Here is a 14,842-nt window from a genome sequence, read left to right as displayed (position 1 = left end):
GACGGACGCTCAGAGGAGCAGAGGGACACAGGCCTTGCCCACGGCCGCGTGTGAGGTGGGGTCAATAACTTAGGCACACCCTTAATGACAAGCTGGTCAAGTTCACTGAGGTGCAGGAAACGAGGGGGAAAGGGGCCTGGAAAACAACGTCTTGTAGCTGAGGGGGAAATGGATCCTACCCACGAACTTCCCACCTGGAGACCAAGGATGTGCAGCGAAGCCTGGGGCTCAGCTCGGCATCGTTACCTTCACGAGGGGGGCCATCAGTCCAGCAGGGAGGTCGAAGTACGGCACATTGGGGACCAGGCTGGGGTCGTCATGGTTGATGTGTGGAGGGCCCTGTCGCCGCATGTGAGGGGGCTGCCCGTTGAAGCCGTGGGGCGGAGGGCCGAAGTCAGGGTGCTGGGGCCCACCCCAAGGCGGGTGCTCGTTGATCCCAGGGTGAGGCATGCGGTGGCCAGGGTGGTGGTGAGGGGGTCCCATTTCTGCAAAACAGAAACTGCACTCAGGCCTGCTGGCAAGTCAAGAGCTGGGCAGTGCCAGCAGACCTCCCAGCACCTTCGCTCTAACTGCTTCGTTCTCAGCCCTGAGGAACAGCTGGGGCTGGCAGTGGCCTGTCCTACACACAGCCGCATCTAACAGACCTCAGGGGTGAAAGAAGGAACCACAGGAAAATCACATACCCTTCAAAGAGCCATGTTATGACTCAAACTGTGCAAATTCCCCTGCAAATTCCCTCCTAGTCCTGAGGAACCGAGGTCCTGTGAGTGGGCCCTGATGCAATACTGACTGGTATCTTTATAAGAGGAGGAGATTAACACACAGAGAAGACACAAAGAGAGGTCTGCCATCTATGGGCCACCAGGAGGTCTCAGGAGACACCAACCCAGCTGACACCCTGATCTCAGAGCTCCAGCCTCCAGAACTAACTGTGGAGAATTCCTTGCTGTAGGAGGCAGCCAGCCTGTGGCCCTGTTACAGCGGCCCTGGGACACTGTACATGAGCAATAAACCTACGGTCTCCCAGCTCAATTTACAGTCAAGAATGGATTTGAAAATCCAGGCAGAAGCAGAGTAGAAATGAAATTTTTTAGAAGACACAGAATCAGCCAGCCCACGTGTGGCAGGTGCCCTCACCTTCCCCCTTCCTCAGGGCCTGGGCTGGGCTTCTCTGTCACCCTATGACCCGTCTGCCTGCCACCCTGGCTCGGGGCACGCCAGGTCACAGAGCAGGCCAGTGAGTGAGCCGACCTCAGGGATCTCGGGACAGGTGAGGATGTGTTCACTGGCCCCAGGATGGACCGCGCCCCCGCAAGGGTGATCTCACACTCACCAGCCTGAAAGTCCCCCTGGGGGTAGTCGAAGCGGTGAGGGTAGGGCGGCCGCTCGAAGGGGTGTCGTGGGGGGAAGTCGTCCTGCATGAAGCGGGGCGGGAAGCGGTTGAAGTTGTGGGGGTGTGGTGGCTGGTTGAACTGCGGGTGCTGCTGGTGGGGAGGGAAGGGCCCGCGGAAGTGCGGCGGCCGCTGCATGCGGAAGGGCGGCTCGCGCTGGCCCCCACCCCAGGGCGGCTGCTCGTGCTGGCTGTTCCAGGGGCCCTCGAACTGGCTGTTCCAGTTGGGGTCAGGTTGGCTGTTCCAGGGGGCATCGCGTTGGCCGTTCCAGCCGGGGTCGCCGCGCTGCTCGCCCCACATACCCTCGTGGCTGTTGTTCCAGGGGGGGCAGTGGGGTGGCCCGCCCTGGTGGTGTGGGTAGGGCGGCTGCTCAGGAGGCTGCAAGGCAAAGAGCAGAGGTGAGTCCTGGCCCGCGCCGGGCACCCGGGGTGCGCGGCAGCCACCTGCCGACACTGGTGTCCGGCTGCAAGGTGGGCGGCTGTGGGCCCAGAACTGTGAGTTGCAAGCTTCCAGCCCACTGGGTGCGGCCGCGCCTGCCTGCACCCCAGGCCCAGAATCTAAAATGCTGCACCCACATCGGGGCCGGGGCACACCCCTACCTGATGCCCGACAGGAGCGGGGGAATGCCCGCCCGTCCGTGAGCCCCTCAGCAGCACGGGGCAGGGGTGCCTCCCCAGTGCTCCCGGGTGCGCAGGCTGAGCCACCAGGCCCATGGCCAACTCCTGCCCTGACCACACCCCTGCCTGCCTGTTCCTCCTCCCATCACTTCTCTCCCCAACGCGGTTCTCTCATCCCGTCTCAGCATCTGCTCCACCACCAGGACCTGTCTTACCGTGAGCTGAAGACAGTAAGTTCCAGAGCCTGCCCGGCTGCTGCTCTCAACACTCAATGAGCCGGGATCGCAACCCAGACTCAGGGCCAGTGTGAGGCTGCCCAGAGGGTCACCTCCAGGAGCATGGCTGGGAGGCCGGCCCAGGCCACCGCACCCTCAGCTCTTTTGAGAGAAGCCCAAAAGCCAGATTTTCAATATAACAACTATTTCAAAACGTGTAAGACACCACGTGGGCAGGCCAGGCCGTGGTGTCCTACCGTGGATGGTAGGCACACTGCTGGCCTCCAGTGAGGGAGCCCCACTGTTGTGAGCCTAACCTGCTGGTCCCCAGGAAGACTGGGCCAGGAGACCCGAGGCACATCTGTTTCCGCAGCAACAGAATGGGCAGGAGCGCCCCACATTAGAGGGTGCCCACAACCTGCCTGTCACCACAGGCACCCACAACCCAAGGGTGGGAGCCGTTTTGTGCGGATGCCTAATCCTCTGTGAAGCTGAGGGTGGGCTGGGGGGAGGGGGGCAAATCACAGCCACGATCCCTTACTCGTCAGCCCAGAGCCATCCCCTTATGCAACCCCCTCCACACAGGGTCACGAGGGAGGGCCACATCAAGCATGTCCGGCCCATAGGCGAGTGGACGCCCAGAGCTGGACCCGTATGTTCTGACCAGGCCCAGGCCTGGACAGCAAACTGTGGGCTGCTTTCCAGTCACGCTCTGCTGAATGAGGTGCACCCGCCCTGGCCTATGAGTCTGACTCCAAGGAACCTGGAGGGAGGGACGGATCAGCGTTCCAGCCCCAGAAAACACTGCCGGCTGAACGCTCTTTACATCCCTTTCCATTCTAAGCACCGCGTCCTTTCTAAGGTGATGAGATGTTGACACTGCTGGTCGAACCAGTTAAAAAAGGAAGGAAACAAGTCACCACGCTACACTCCACACTGTGAACCTCCTGAGCATTTGCGTGAACGTGCGGCAACCCAAGCGCCCAGGAAGGATTCAAAGGCCCGACTTTCCTCCCCAGCTCTGTCCCCACCCTCTGGCTGCCCCCGCCACCCCGTGTCCTGCTGCAGAATCAGCTAAAGGCCCATGAGCCCACACAGGGCCAGCACACACCTGCCTGCCACCCACCTACCCCAGTGGCAAGTTCTAAGAGATACCTGCTGTTGGCCCCAAGGAGCAACGGGGTGAGGCTGGTCAAACCACGGGGGCTTGTTAGGTGGGATCTGGTCATGGGGCCCAGGGCCACGGGGGCCGCTGGCGGCTGGGTCCTGAACCCCTCCTGAGGCGTCGTACTCGGAAGACCCGGGCATCTGGATGGGAGGCTTGCTGTCATCTAGAACCAGACAAAAGAGCAGTCAGAGAAGGGGGTGGCAGGAAGCACCCCCTGAAATGATCTTCAGCAAGCACCCAGGGCCTAGCAAGGCTGGGCTTTACTGCCCAATAAACCCTTGGTTTCTGACCCCACGGAAAACTGCCACTGACTCAGGGAATGCAGCATGGATAGAAGACTTGTTCGGGATACACACCTCTCTTCTTTGAAAGCTTGACAATAAGTATCCTACTTATTGACTGCTATGCCATGCTGATTTTAGTCTGCTTAAAGATTTCTATCATTGTTTTATTAAATACACTTTCTGCATCTAGCTGAAAGATCATTTCTTTCCAATCATTTTGTTAGATTTTTTAGTATTTAAAAAAGATTTTGTATTTATTTAGGTGTGCCGGGTTTTAGTTGTGGCATGTGGGATCTAGTTCCCTGACCAGGGATGGAACCCGAGCCCCCACATTGGGAACGCATAGTCTTAGTCACTGGACCATCAGGAACGTTTCAGATCTTCTAATATTAAACTGTCCTTACATATTCCTGAGACATACCCTATTTGATCATGATGTACCTTTTAAACCCTTTGCTAGATTTCACTTGCTAAAACTTTATTTACCATTTCTTCATCTCTGCTCAGAAGTGACAATGGATTAACATTTTTCAAAATTATCATCGCAACAGATCCAGATCTTCCTAGACTGTAATAATCTCACTTCATCGGCTCTCTTAAGTACTTGACGTCTTTTTAAAAAACTTCTTTCCCTGCTCATGTGCATCTCATGTAAGTCACCCTGGCCTAGAAAGTGACTTAGAGAGTCTTCCTCTCCATTCTCTGGGATGGTTTGTATACAGCTGTCTCACGTGCAAGGGCTGGGCTACATTTATCCGTGAAATCACCTACCTGGCGCTTTTCAGTAGATTAGAACCTGATCCCAGGACTGGGCCTGAGATGACAGAACCCGAGCCCTTCCTGGGGAAGAAGACTGCTTTCTGGAGGCTGCCTCCTGGGGGTGGGTGCTGAGGGAGCCACGTACCAGGCTGGGTGGTGGGCGGGATGGCCGGGGCGGGTGTGGGGGCTGGGGGTGGGGCAGGCGGCGGTGGCGTGGCCTTGACGTCAGCTTCCATTTGCGGCATCTGGATCTGCTGCTGCTGCTGCTGTTGCTGCTGCTGCTGCTGCTGGGTCAGGCTGTTGACAAACTCCTCGTGTTGGGTCTTCAGGGTCTGGATTTGCTGCTGGAAGGCCAGCTGCACTGGCTGGACCACTGAGGAGTATTCAGTGATGAGGGTCGCCTGGGGGAGAGCATGGAAACCAGCGCTCAGCATGTGGGACTCAAGGTCTGAGACCCTCTGGAGCAGCACAGGGAAAAACGCCTGAGGAGCACCCGGAAGATTGCGGTGATGCTGTGGGCAGCAAGGTCCAGGGATCCAAGGCTTGCGTGGGATCGTCATGTAAAATAATCAACTTGGGCTTGACAACCAGAGAGCATCTCAATCTAACCAGACTTGGTAATGATCAGTGCTGTGGTAGCTTAGAATCCCCTCACAAAGGGGATACACAAGGACGGCCATGCCCTAGGCTGACACACACACATTAAAACCCCACCACTGACAAACATTCTAGGACAGGCTCACAGGCCATACGGCTCTGAACAAGTCACTACCTCCCTGGGGCCTCAATTTCTTCATCTGTAAAATGGGACAACAACAGCACCTACCTCTGACGATTAGGAGACATAATACAGTGAACGGGACCAGGATGGCTCAGTAACCATGAGCTACTGCCACCAACTCAAGAAAAGAAAAGCAGGGAGTATCACTGTGGTATGGTGATGTGAGCCCATTCTTAATTAGCAACAAAAAAGGTGGGAATTTTTAAAAAGCCTGAGATGCACTTTCCTTGTTTGCCTCTCTGAGCATGAAAGCTTCTCCCCTGTAGGGAGGGTGGTGGTCAGGAGCATCACAGGGGGAACGATCAACATGTGGCTTCTGACACTTTTTGATGTGCAAGAAGACGACACCTCACAGCCTGACAAACAGGGGTGTGAGCTGTGCCTTTTATCTGGACAGCTGTCGCTGGGGTACAATGCCGGAGCCATGGCAGAGGGAACCAAGGAGATCTGGCCCTCCTCTCCCTGTCCTGCAACCCTGTCCTCTGAGCAGATGCCCCTCTGAGCGAAGCACTCAGGCACACAGGGGACCCTGTGCCCGACACAATGACCACGGCAGCCTAGATTACTCAAGGTTTTCCGCACGATCCTATTATGCCTGGAGGACCAGGGCAGACGGGCCGAAGACATCCCCGAGAGCAGGGCCTGCACCAGGTAACCTGGTCATGGCACGCCAGGAGACACCCTGGCGGGCTCCCTCAGGGGGAGCGCACTGGCTGTCGTGGAGGGGGTGGGCCCCAATGCTGCTCCCCAGACCCTGCCTCCTGCTGCTCACCACCACACCAGGGCACCCCTGGGAATCTGGTTTGGAAGATGCCACCAGGACCCTGAGGGCACCACCCAGCCCCCCAGCCTCGGGGAGCAGAGCCCACCTGGTACTGGCCGAGCCCCAGAGCCGGGCTCTGTAACTGCTGGATAATGGAGTCGTCGAAGTAGCCGTTCTTCTCCCAGAGCTGTAGGAGCTGGACGTGGAGAAGGGAGAGGCTTGTCAAGGGAAGACGAGTGCACATGCCCCCAGCCCCTGCCCTGCCCCGCCCCTCCCGGCTGCCCTGCATACCCGGGCGATCTTCTGCTGCTTGTCCTCCTCCACGGCCAGGAAGCTGGTACAGTAGATGGGCACCACGACCTTCTGCAGGGCGGCCAGCAGCTCCCGGGCCTGCTTGCGCTGGCTGTGAGGGAGAGACCTTCCGCGCGTCAGGGCCCTGGGGCGGGACCCAGCCACGCGCCCGTTACCATCGCGGCTCCGGCCACAGCCCCCTCTGCCTTCTCGGGAAATGGGCCCCCAACCTGGCTGGGACAAGGGCTGGGCCCCCCACGAGAGCCGTGCTGGCAGCCGGGCCCAAGGGACAGACGGTGGTGGGAAAGAACACAGCCCAGGGGCTCGCAGAGCACGGCCAGTCCCCCCGGCTCCCGCATCAGCACCGTGACCCTGCCCTCCCAGGGTGGCCTGAGGATTGCCAGGTGTGGGCTGGTGAGAGCCCCTGCTGCCTACAAGGGCTGGCTGGCGCAGGCACGGGCACGGGGCCTAGTCCCTGAAGCCTTGCTCAGCACAGCCACCCTCTCTGCACAAGGCAATCTGGGCAGGGACCCCGCCTTCCAGGAGGGAGCGCGTGGGCTGTCAGGGGGCCTAGGAGTCGGGTCCGCAGGAGAAGGGCGCAGGAGGGGGGTGGCTGTCAGTGAGTGTGGGGACTCCCCAGGCTGCATGAGGTGTCAGAGCCTGGGAAAGAAGGGGTGAGCCCACCCGAAGGAGCTCAGAGAGAGCAGCAAGGGCCAGGGGCCGGGCTTGGGGAGGGCAGTCCAGGCAGGAGGACAGGGCTGGCAGCACTGGGCTTCCCGGCAGCGGGGCTCGGGAGGGCATGGCTGCAGAAGTGCCAGAAACAGGGCTGTCTCTGCCGAGCTGCCCTGAGTCCATGGAGCGGCTGGTGGAGCAGAAGGGCACACAAGGTTCCAAGCAGCTGCTAGTTTCCCAGCGGCAGAGAAATAAGGGCAGGTGAGGCAGGGAGCGCGGAGTGGAAGAGGAACTACCCACGTGGCCCAGGAAGCAGGGAGTGGCGGGCCAGCTGCACGCAGGTGGAAGGGGGCAAGAGCCAGGTCTGAGTTTGCTGCCCTCATGGGAGCTGTCCCTTCAGCCGCTCAAGTTCAAGGTCAAATGTGGCAGCCAGTCTTCACAGCGACAGGCTAGCCTCACTAGCCCCGTGAGCTTCCACCTGTCTTTGGCCCAGGCACTGGTTTCAGGACTTAATCTTTGTCGTAAGACACCAAAAAGAGCAAAATGAAGATAGTACATACTGGCCCGGCCTTAGGATGGCTGGATGGTGAGGGGAGGCAAGTTTCTGGGCTGGGGCACAGGGTTAGCTGGGAGGCCCCATGGGGACTCCTGAAGCAGAGTGCAGTCAGGGCAACAGAGTGTGTACAGATCAGTGAAGAAAGAAAAGTAAGTGGCAGGTATGAACAAGGCAGCTAACAGACACTGAAAAACACGCAGAAGCCGCCCTGAAAGCAAGGCGCAAGGGGACAGTGGCCTCAGGAGGGGTGCGGGGTAGGGGCTGAGGGGTGTGTGTGAGGGGAGAGGGGGTGGCTGTCCTCCCCGTGGGGGGCTTGTGGCTCAGACCAACCCTCTTTAGAAGAGGGATCCCTGGCCCCAGGACAGGCCGGGCTCCTGCGGGCAGAGCTGTGGCCGGGAGGGGCGGAGGAGCGGGGGACAGCGGGGCTGGCGGGCGCTCACCAGTGGTGCAGCACGTCGTTGATCAAGTAGATGAGGTGCAGCCGCAGCTCGAAGTGCGCCCCGTCGGCCGTGATGCGGTTGCGGAGGTGGCCTGCCATAAGTTCGCAGTGCGGCGGGGACTTGGCATTGCTGAACATCCAGTTCTTCCCGGCCTGCAACAGCCAGGACAGTGGGTGAAGCGGGGCCAGCTTCCCCAAGTCTGAGGGTGTGCAGACGCCCGGGAGTGCCCAGGAATCTCCACCCACCCTCCCTCTCTCTCGGCGGGGGAGTCCACGGAACTGCTCAGGAAGAAAGCAGGGGGAGAAACGGGGTGCCCCGAGAGTAGCCCCGGCCCAGAAAGGCTGTGGGAGCCCCTACCTCACCAGGAGCACTAGATTCTGGGAGTATGCCTGCGCCCCCACCCCATCCTCACCGAGATGGCATCCTTGGTGCAGGTATCGATAATGGGCTGGAGCAGGTTGTCAAACTCGTTCATGTCCAGCTGTGTCTCCTCCAGGAGCTTCTGCATCTGCTGCTCCAGCGCGTGGGCCACGGCTGCTGTCACCTGCTCCTGGAAGGCCGGGTGACACAGAGACGGCATGAAGAGGCCCCCGGCGCAGGCACACCCAGGCTGGCCCCTGCGTGGCCCGCCCCCAGCATCCACACCAGAAGCTTGAGACACGCATCGGAGTCACGCCACAGTTCAAGAGCAGGCAGAGGGTGAAGCCAGGCAAGACACAGGGGAGACAAGACAGATAGAAAGGTTAAGACCCAGAGGAACAAGGAACCTCTGCACGTCAACTAACCAAAAACAGGAAGAAAAACGAGTGGCGGGTGTGAGCAAGGCATGGAGGGAACACACGTAAACACACCAGACAGGTAAGAGCAGAGCAGTCTCGCTAGCAGCCAGGAGTCCCAAGTCAAAACGTGATGCCAGACTTCTGTCCGTCAGACTGGCAAACCGAGATGTGGCTGAGACACAGCCTTGCTGGGGGGACAAGCCGTCAGCCCAGGGCTGGCTGAGGCTGGGCTGCCCGGTGTGTGAAGAGCTCCACGTGCAAACTGAGAATGAACATTCTGGAGTGTTTTGTTTCCAATACATCAACTTGCATCTCAACTCCAGTAATAAAACTGGGGCTGGTGTTTCAAGTGTCCTTTTATTCATCTTGTGTTTCTGGCAGTTCATCCTACTGTATCTGGCCAAAGTACCAGACTGTGATGGGCTGGGACAAAAGGGTCCACCTCATAAGAGCCTCCTCCTAACGGGCAGGAACTAGTGCCAATGGCCCCAGAGGCCACCTGGCGTTCTCCGTCACACCATCTCCTACGTGCAGGCTCGCTTGTCAGCATCCACTCCAGCATGACGGGGGCGTGTGTGTGTCAGAGCCTACGCAGTGACCTTGCTGGGGGTGATGCAACCTTAGGGTCCGAGCTAAACACAGCAAAGGTGGTGGCGGCGCTGGAGGAGTGACGGCTGTCTCGCACCAAGCCCTGGGCAACGGGACATCCCCATCCTCAGTGCTGACGCCTGTTATCAGCATCAGTGCACAGATGCGAACCTGAGGCAGAGGTGAGTGCTGGGTACCCCTAGGGAGGAGGGGTAGGGCGGGAGGAGCGGCCCGTACCTGTCTGAGGGCCAGCAGGTGCTGCTCCTGCTGCTGCAGGTTCCACTGGCTCTGCTGGATGAGCTCGTCCATGGACGGGGTGCCCTGGGCGGGTGCGACGGGTGCAGCAGGGGCCAACGGGGGCTGGGGCAGGGGAGGCAGGGTCGCAGCCGGTTCCAGTTCCGGGGCCTGCTGCTTGCAGATGACTGGCAGGAGAGGAGGAGAGGCAGCCCCTTTGAGGGGGCGGCGGGGGTCCAGGTATCCCCTTGGCAACCACTTGGGCAGCTCCCCTCCATACACTCACCCCCCAGAAGAGGACCCCTGCGACCTGTCCCAGCTACGTTTGACCTGTCTCACAGGGCCTGGCCCTGGGCTGCTTCCACTCGCCCGCTCCTCGGAGACCTTTGGGATGGTCATCTCTCCACTTTCCAGCTAACAACATCTGGCCTTGCCCGCAGTCCTTTGGCCCAGGAGCCCAAAGCCACCCCTTCCACCCTCGCCTGGGCCTGAATAGTCCCTCCTCAAGGGGGTCTCTTGACCCCAAGCATCCTCACTTGCTGTCCCCCAGTCTACTCTTCCCTCTCCAGATATCAAAGCTACCAAGCCTCTGGAGGGCCAACCAGCAAGCCCACACACCTGCAGCCCCGTGGGAGGAGTGCGTCAGCAACCCAACACACGCGGTGGCCTCCCCACACTGGGCCCCTCGCCTGCCCTTCCACAGACTCTACTCTTCTGTGTTCAGGGGTCAATCCAGATTGAGGCAGCATGGGCTGCCCCATCCTGCTGGCAGGAGACAGGATGGGAAAGTGCAGGCCCCGAACCTTGCCAGATAAGACAGGAAGGGAGGACTTGGGGAAGGGTCCCTGGACAGATGGCTTCCCCCTCTGCCTTTGGGCCTCATCTGGTCTGAACATGATCATACTCTGCTGGAGCCCTTCTGAGGCCCACCGCCAGGGGGCCCAGCCAAAGAAAACAGTGTGGTGGAGAGTGCTGCCCAGGGCCCATCATAGGGCGCCTAGGTCTGAGGTGGGCTTCCTGGTCCTTGCGCCCAAGGCCACCCCATGGGATCACCCCATGGGTGCTGTCTGGATCGTGCCCCGCGCTGCTTCAGCAAATGTGTCCCGTTGCTCTCTTTCATTTTCTATCTTTACTGGCTCTATTAGCATCTAGTCACTGCGGAGTTTTCAATCTTTACAAACCCCCTTCAGCCTGTGCCTCTCCTCATCCAACAATTTGACAGCCAAGGTTCATCTTCAGTTCTCCCCTTTATCTCAACCCACAGAGGCCTGGGCTCTGCCTGCCCACCCCACCCCCAAAGCAACTGCAGCCATTCCCACTCAGCCAGATGGCCCCGTCTCGGCTCCTTGTCGCACGTGGCCGGTGTGGCTGTCCCCTTCCCTCCTCTGTCTGACTCTTACATGCTGGATGCCTGGACTGTGAACTAGACTCTTCTCTGAGCAAGCCTCCAGGGGAACGTGATGTATTCCTGTGGCTGCAGTGACAATCTGCACTCTATGACAGGGAGCCTCCAACCCTCGGCCTGTGAGGAACCCGGCCGCACGGCAGCAGGTGAGCAGTGAGCAAGCGAAGCTTCATCTGTATTTACAGCTGCTCCCCATCGTTCCCATTATCTCCTGAGCTCCGCCTCCTGTCAGATCAACGGCAGCATTAGATTCTCACAGGAGAATGAGCCCTACTGTGAACCACGCATGTGAGGGATCCAAGTTGCGAGCTCCTTATGAGAATAATCTAATGCCTGATGATCTAATTATGGTGACTTGTGTAATTATTTCATTATATATCACAATGTAATAATAATACAAATAAAGTGCACAAGTATAAGGCACTTGCGTCATCCCAAACCAGTCCCCCCCTGCCCCCACTGTCTGTAGAAACAGTCATCCATGAATCTGGTCCCTGATGCCATAAAGTTTGGGGACCACTGCTCTATTACCCCTAAATCTATCAGTGGCATCCTGGATTCCTCAGGCTTTAGGTCTAACCTTAGACCAAACAGCCACTATTTTCTGCAGATGCCTCACACAGGTATGGTTTCCTCTCAGCCTGTGCCCCACCCCTTCCAAAGCCCCACTCCTGATCCATGGCTGGCACAGCCACACCACTTACCCAAGCCAGAAGTGAAGTTCGTGCACCTTTCTCTCCCTTGCACCCCATGCTAACCAGCTGCCCCACGTAGTCAAGTCACCCTCCTAGACCACACCCCTCTGTGTGCTGCCATATGACTCTGCCTTGACCCGCATCACCCTAGGAACTGGCTTCCCCACACCCAGTCCTGACCCCTTTCCTCTTCTCTACCCCATGGCCGTAATGCTGCTGATTCAAGTGGGGTCCAAGGGGCCAGCCCCATGTGACACCGAGACAAGCAGAGAAATAGCAGCGGAGTGTTTGGGGGCTTTCACAGCAGTCTGCTGTTTCGTGGTTTACATTTTTTTTGGGCTGTTCCGTGCAACTTGCAGGATCTTAGTCCCCTCTCCGGGGACTGAACCTGGGCCCCGGCATTGAAAGCACCGAGGTCCTAACCACTAGACCACCAGGGAACTCTCATACAAGTTCACATTTTTATTGTACTTTGCAAAACTGTACTTTCTGCAACAAATTGGAAAAAACAAAAACAAAACCAGTCCTTTACTAGAGTCTGTAGGGTGTAACTCCTGAGCAGTCCCGGGACTCAGTCTTCTCAAAACACCAGGCTAGCTACATAGTGGCTAGCCCTACTCCAGAACACAGTACCAAAACCCTTCTAGAGCTTCCCCAGAGCTTCCAGAATTTCTAAGTCCTTTTCAAGCCAGCCATCCCTGCTCTGCACCCTCACTTCTGGCCACTCCAAGAATCACTCGTTCTCTGGGCTTTGGGAACCCTGAGCTTCTGTTCCTACTACTCCTCAACCCCTCCTAAGGTTCCATCTTCTGTCTGAACACTCTTGTCTCCTCAGTTTCTACTTGGTTAACTCTGTCACAGACTTTAATGTCAACAGAGATACTGTTGACATTACCTGAGATACCCTGAGCTTCCATCTTCGCCTGCTAGAAGCTCCCCACATTATGGCACCAAGTCCCAAGCCACCTCCGACTGCTGACCTTCCAGAGTGGGAGTGGGCTCCCCTTGAAGAAGAAGCATCTCTCGCCTCATGGTCACTCGAACCCAAACACAGTCCTCCCTTGCCCAATTATATCACCCACATCAATAGCCAACTGGCATTTCAGTTCATGTATTCTACCCCCTAACCCTAGCTGTCCCCGGGCCCACTTTCTCTACTCAACTCACTGACTTAATCCAGACCTTATCACCAGCTGCCAGCCTCACTGGTCCCAGTCTCCACTCATGCTCCCTCCAGCCTGTCAGCCACAGAGGCTACACAGACCCAACCCACCTCTTCCTTGTTTCAGCCTCTCTCGTGGTTCCCTACTGCCTATACCAGGGGTTTCAACCTGATGGGCTGAGGCTAAGGAATGGTTTGTTCCAGAAACACATAGGTAAGTGGGTACATTTTGCCTACAATTTTAGGCAACAGATCTCCCCTAATCACATCTCCAACCTAAAGAGGCAAGACTTCCTTGGTGGTCCAGTGGTTAAGAATCAACCTTCCAATGCAGGGGATGTGGGTTCAATTCCCAGTCAAGAACTGATATCCCATATGCCACAGGCAACTCAAGTTCTCACAACATAACTACTGAGCCCCTGAGCTCTGGAGCCCACGGACCACAGCTAAATAAATATTAAAACAAGCGAAAAACCTCAACAGGCACCAGAAGAACCCCTGAACAAAGGAAGAAAGCCCAAACTTTCCCCCTGGAAACTTTCCCAGTCCAGAGCAAACGCTTCTCCTGTCTACACATGTCTAGGTGCCATGCTGGATCTCTTACGCTTTGGTTTCTCTCTCAGCTCTCAAAACACACTGTGCCTGTTCAAGCCACTGTACTTTTGCCATAAGAACATCCACTACACGCTACTTATTAGGCACAATAATGTCCCAAACAAGGTCTGGTTGGCCTCAAGGAGCTTGTAGTCCAGGGAGCATTCACCTTTCAATGCCCAAATGCTTGGCAATCTAAAAACATAATGGTATCTAGAAGCTAGGGATTTGCTATTGAACAAGACAGAAGTGAGCTCAGGGACTATCTATCTGGTGTCTGTATTTGTCATTCATAGGCTAGTTGTGATAACAAATTCCATCTTAAACTCTTTAAGGGCAAGGCCGGGTTCCTGAAGCACAAACCAGTGAACATAAACAGCAGCCAAGTAGTAAAGTCCACAGGACAATTCATTTTGATCTGGACTGCAACCACCAGAAACGCACAAAAGCCTCGCTGGACGCCCCAGAGAGCCGGCATTTGTCCGGAGGGTCCCACTCAACCTGGCTTCTATCACTCCTCTCTGTGAAACACTGAAGCACTCCGCTCGGTGACATCAGTCATGTTTGCAAAACAACAGGAATTCCTGATTCCGAGCACAGAAGGAAGATCAATAACCTCGTTCTCCATGACACTCGGACCCTGCAGCCTCAAGGCTGCAGGACTCCAGGAACAGCGGAAAGGATCGTACATGCCGAACTAACCCATTTTCACAAAGAAATAGCATGCGACCCCAAATAAGGCGTTTGGGGGCCCCAAATAAGCCCCTAATAGGGCTCTACCAGAGCCCGAGATGGAATCGGAGAAAGGAAGGGCTAGAGGGGGCGGCCTGGGAGCTGGAGAGGACTCACGCTGCTGCTGCTCCAGCGCCAACTTGCACTTGTAGTAACTGTAGAACTCGCCTCCGAACAGAAAAGAGAATTTCGGGTTGTCCTTCTGCTTCTCCATAGTCATCTTTTCAAACTCGGGCCCGTTCCGAGCCACGAACTGGGCCAGCTTGTCGATGACATTTCGGAGCTCCTGGTCTGGAGGACGCAGAAAAGGCCACACGGGGCGTCAGCGAGGATCGCCCAAATCCGGGGGCCCTGGTTTCCCAGCCCGCGTCCGCCGGTTGGGGTCCCTAGGGGTGGGCCCCGGAGAGGCCGCCCTAGTACGGGTCCCGATAGGGGCCAGAAGCGCGCCGGGAATGCGAGGACCCGCGGGAGAGGCCGCGGGCAAACCCTGGAGGCCGAGCCCCGCCCCTTCCTAGGCCCGGGGACCCCAGGAGGCGGGGAGGGTCAGCTGGGGATCCCGGGGAGAGATCAACGGGCCCCGAGTTCGGACTGGGCCTCACCGTCTGGCGGCAGCGGCATCTCCATGGCTCCGGCCGTGGGGAACGTCCTCCGGCGCCTCACGATCGCCCACCAGAGCCGTCTGCGGAAGCCGGCCGGAAGTGGCGCGAGGGAGTCTT

The 14,842-nt window shown here is 57.7% G+C and overlaps 1 protein-coding gene across 2 annotated transcripts in view; it reads right to left on the bottom strand.

Annotated features, from left to right (window-relative positions):
- The window catches only part of CHERP (calcium homeostasis endoplasmic reticulum protein), a 19,191-nt gene extending 4,349 nt beyond the window's left edge, over positions 1-14,842 (bottom strand). The window contains exons 1-11 of one of the 2 annotated variants that reach the window (XM_020908660.2): positions 14,726-14,842; positions 14,244-14,417; positions 9,542-9,726; positions 8,350-8,487; positions 7,938-8,089; positions 6,270-6,414; positions 6,085-6,174; positions 4,580-4,835; positions 3,379-3,554; positions 1,334-1,769; positions 247-485 (exon numbers count right to left, since the gene is read on the bottom strand). In XM_020908660.2, the coding sequence (XP_020764319.2) occupies positions 247-485; positions 1,334-1,769; positions 3,379-3,554; positions 4,580-4,835; positions 6,085-6,174; positions 6,270-6,414; positions 7,938-8,089; positions 8,350-8,487; positions 9,542-9,726; positions 14,244-14,417; positions 14,726-14,750 (2,016 nt within the window). In that variant the 5' untranslated portion in view covers positions 14,751-14,842. The remainder of the gene's footprint in view (positions 1-246; positions 486-1,333; positions 1,770-3,378; positions 3,555-4,579; positions 4,836-6,084; positions 6,175-6,269; positions 6,415-7,937; positions 8,090-8,349; positions 8,488-9,541; positions 9,727-14,243; positions 14,418-14,725) is intronic. The other variant, XM_020908661.2, reaches the window with a different exon arrangement.

Source organism: Odocoileus virginianus, chromosome 3, assembly GCF_023699985.2.
Source record: "Odocoileus virginianus isolate 20LAN1187 ecotype Illinois chromosome 3, Ovbor_1.2, whole genome shotgun sequence".
Classification (NCBI taxonomy): Eukaryota; Metazoa; Chordata; class Mammalia; order Artiodactyla; family Cervidae; genus Odocoileus; species Odocoileus virginianus.
The sequence above is the reverse complement of the archived record's forward strand: the minus strand, read 5'-3'. Positions and strand labels throughout refer to the sequence as shown.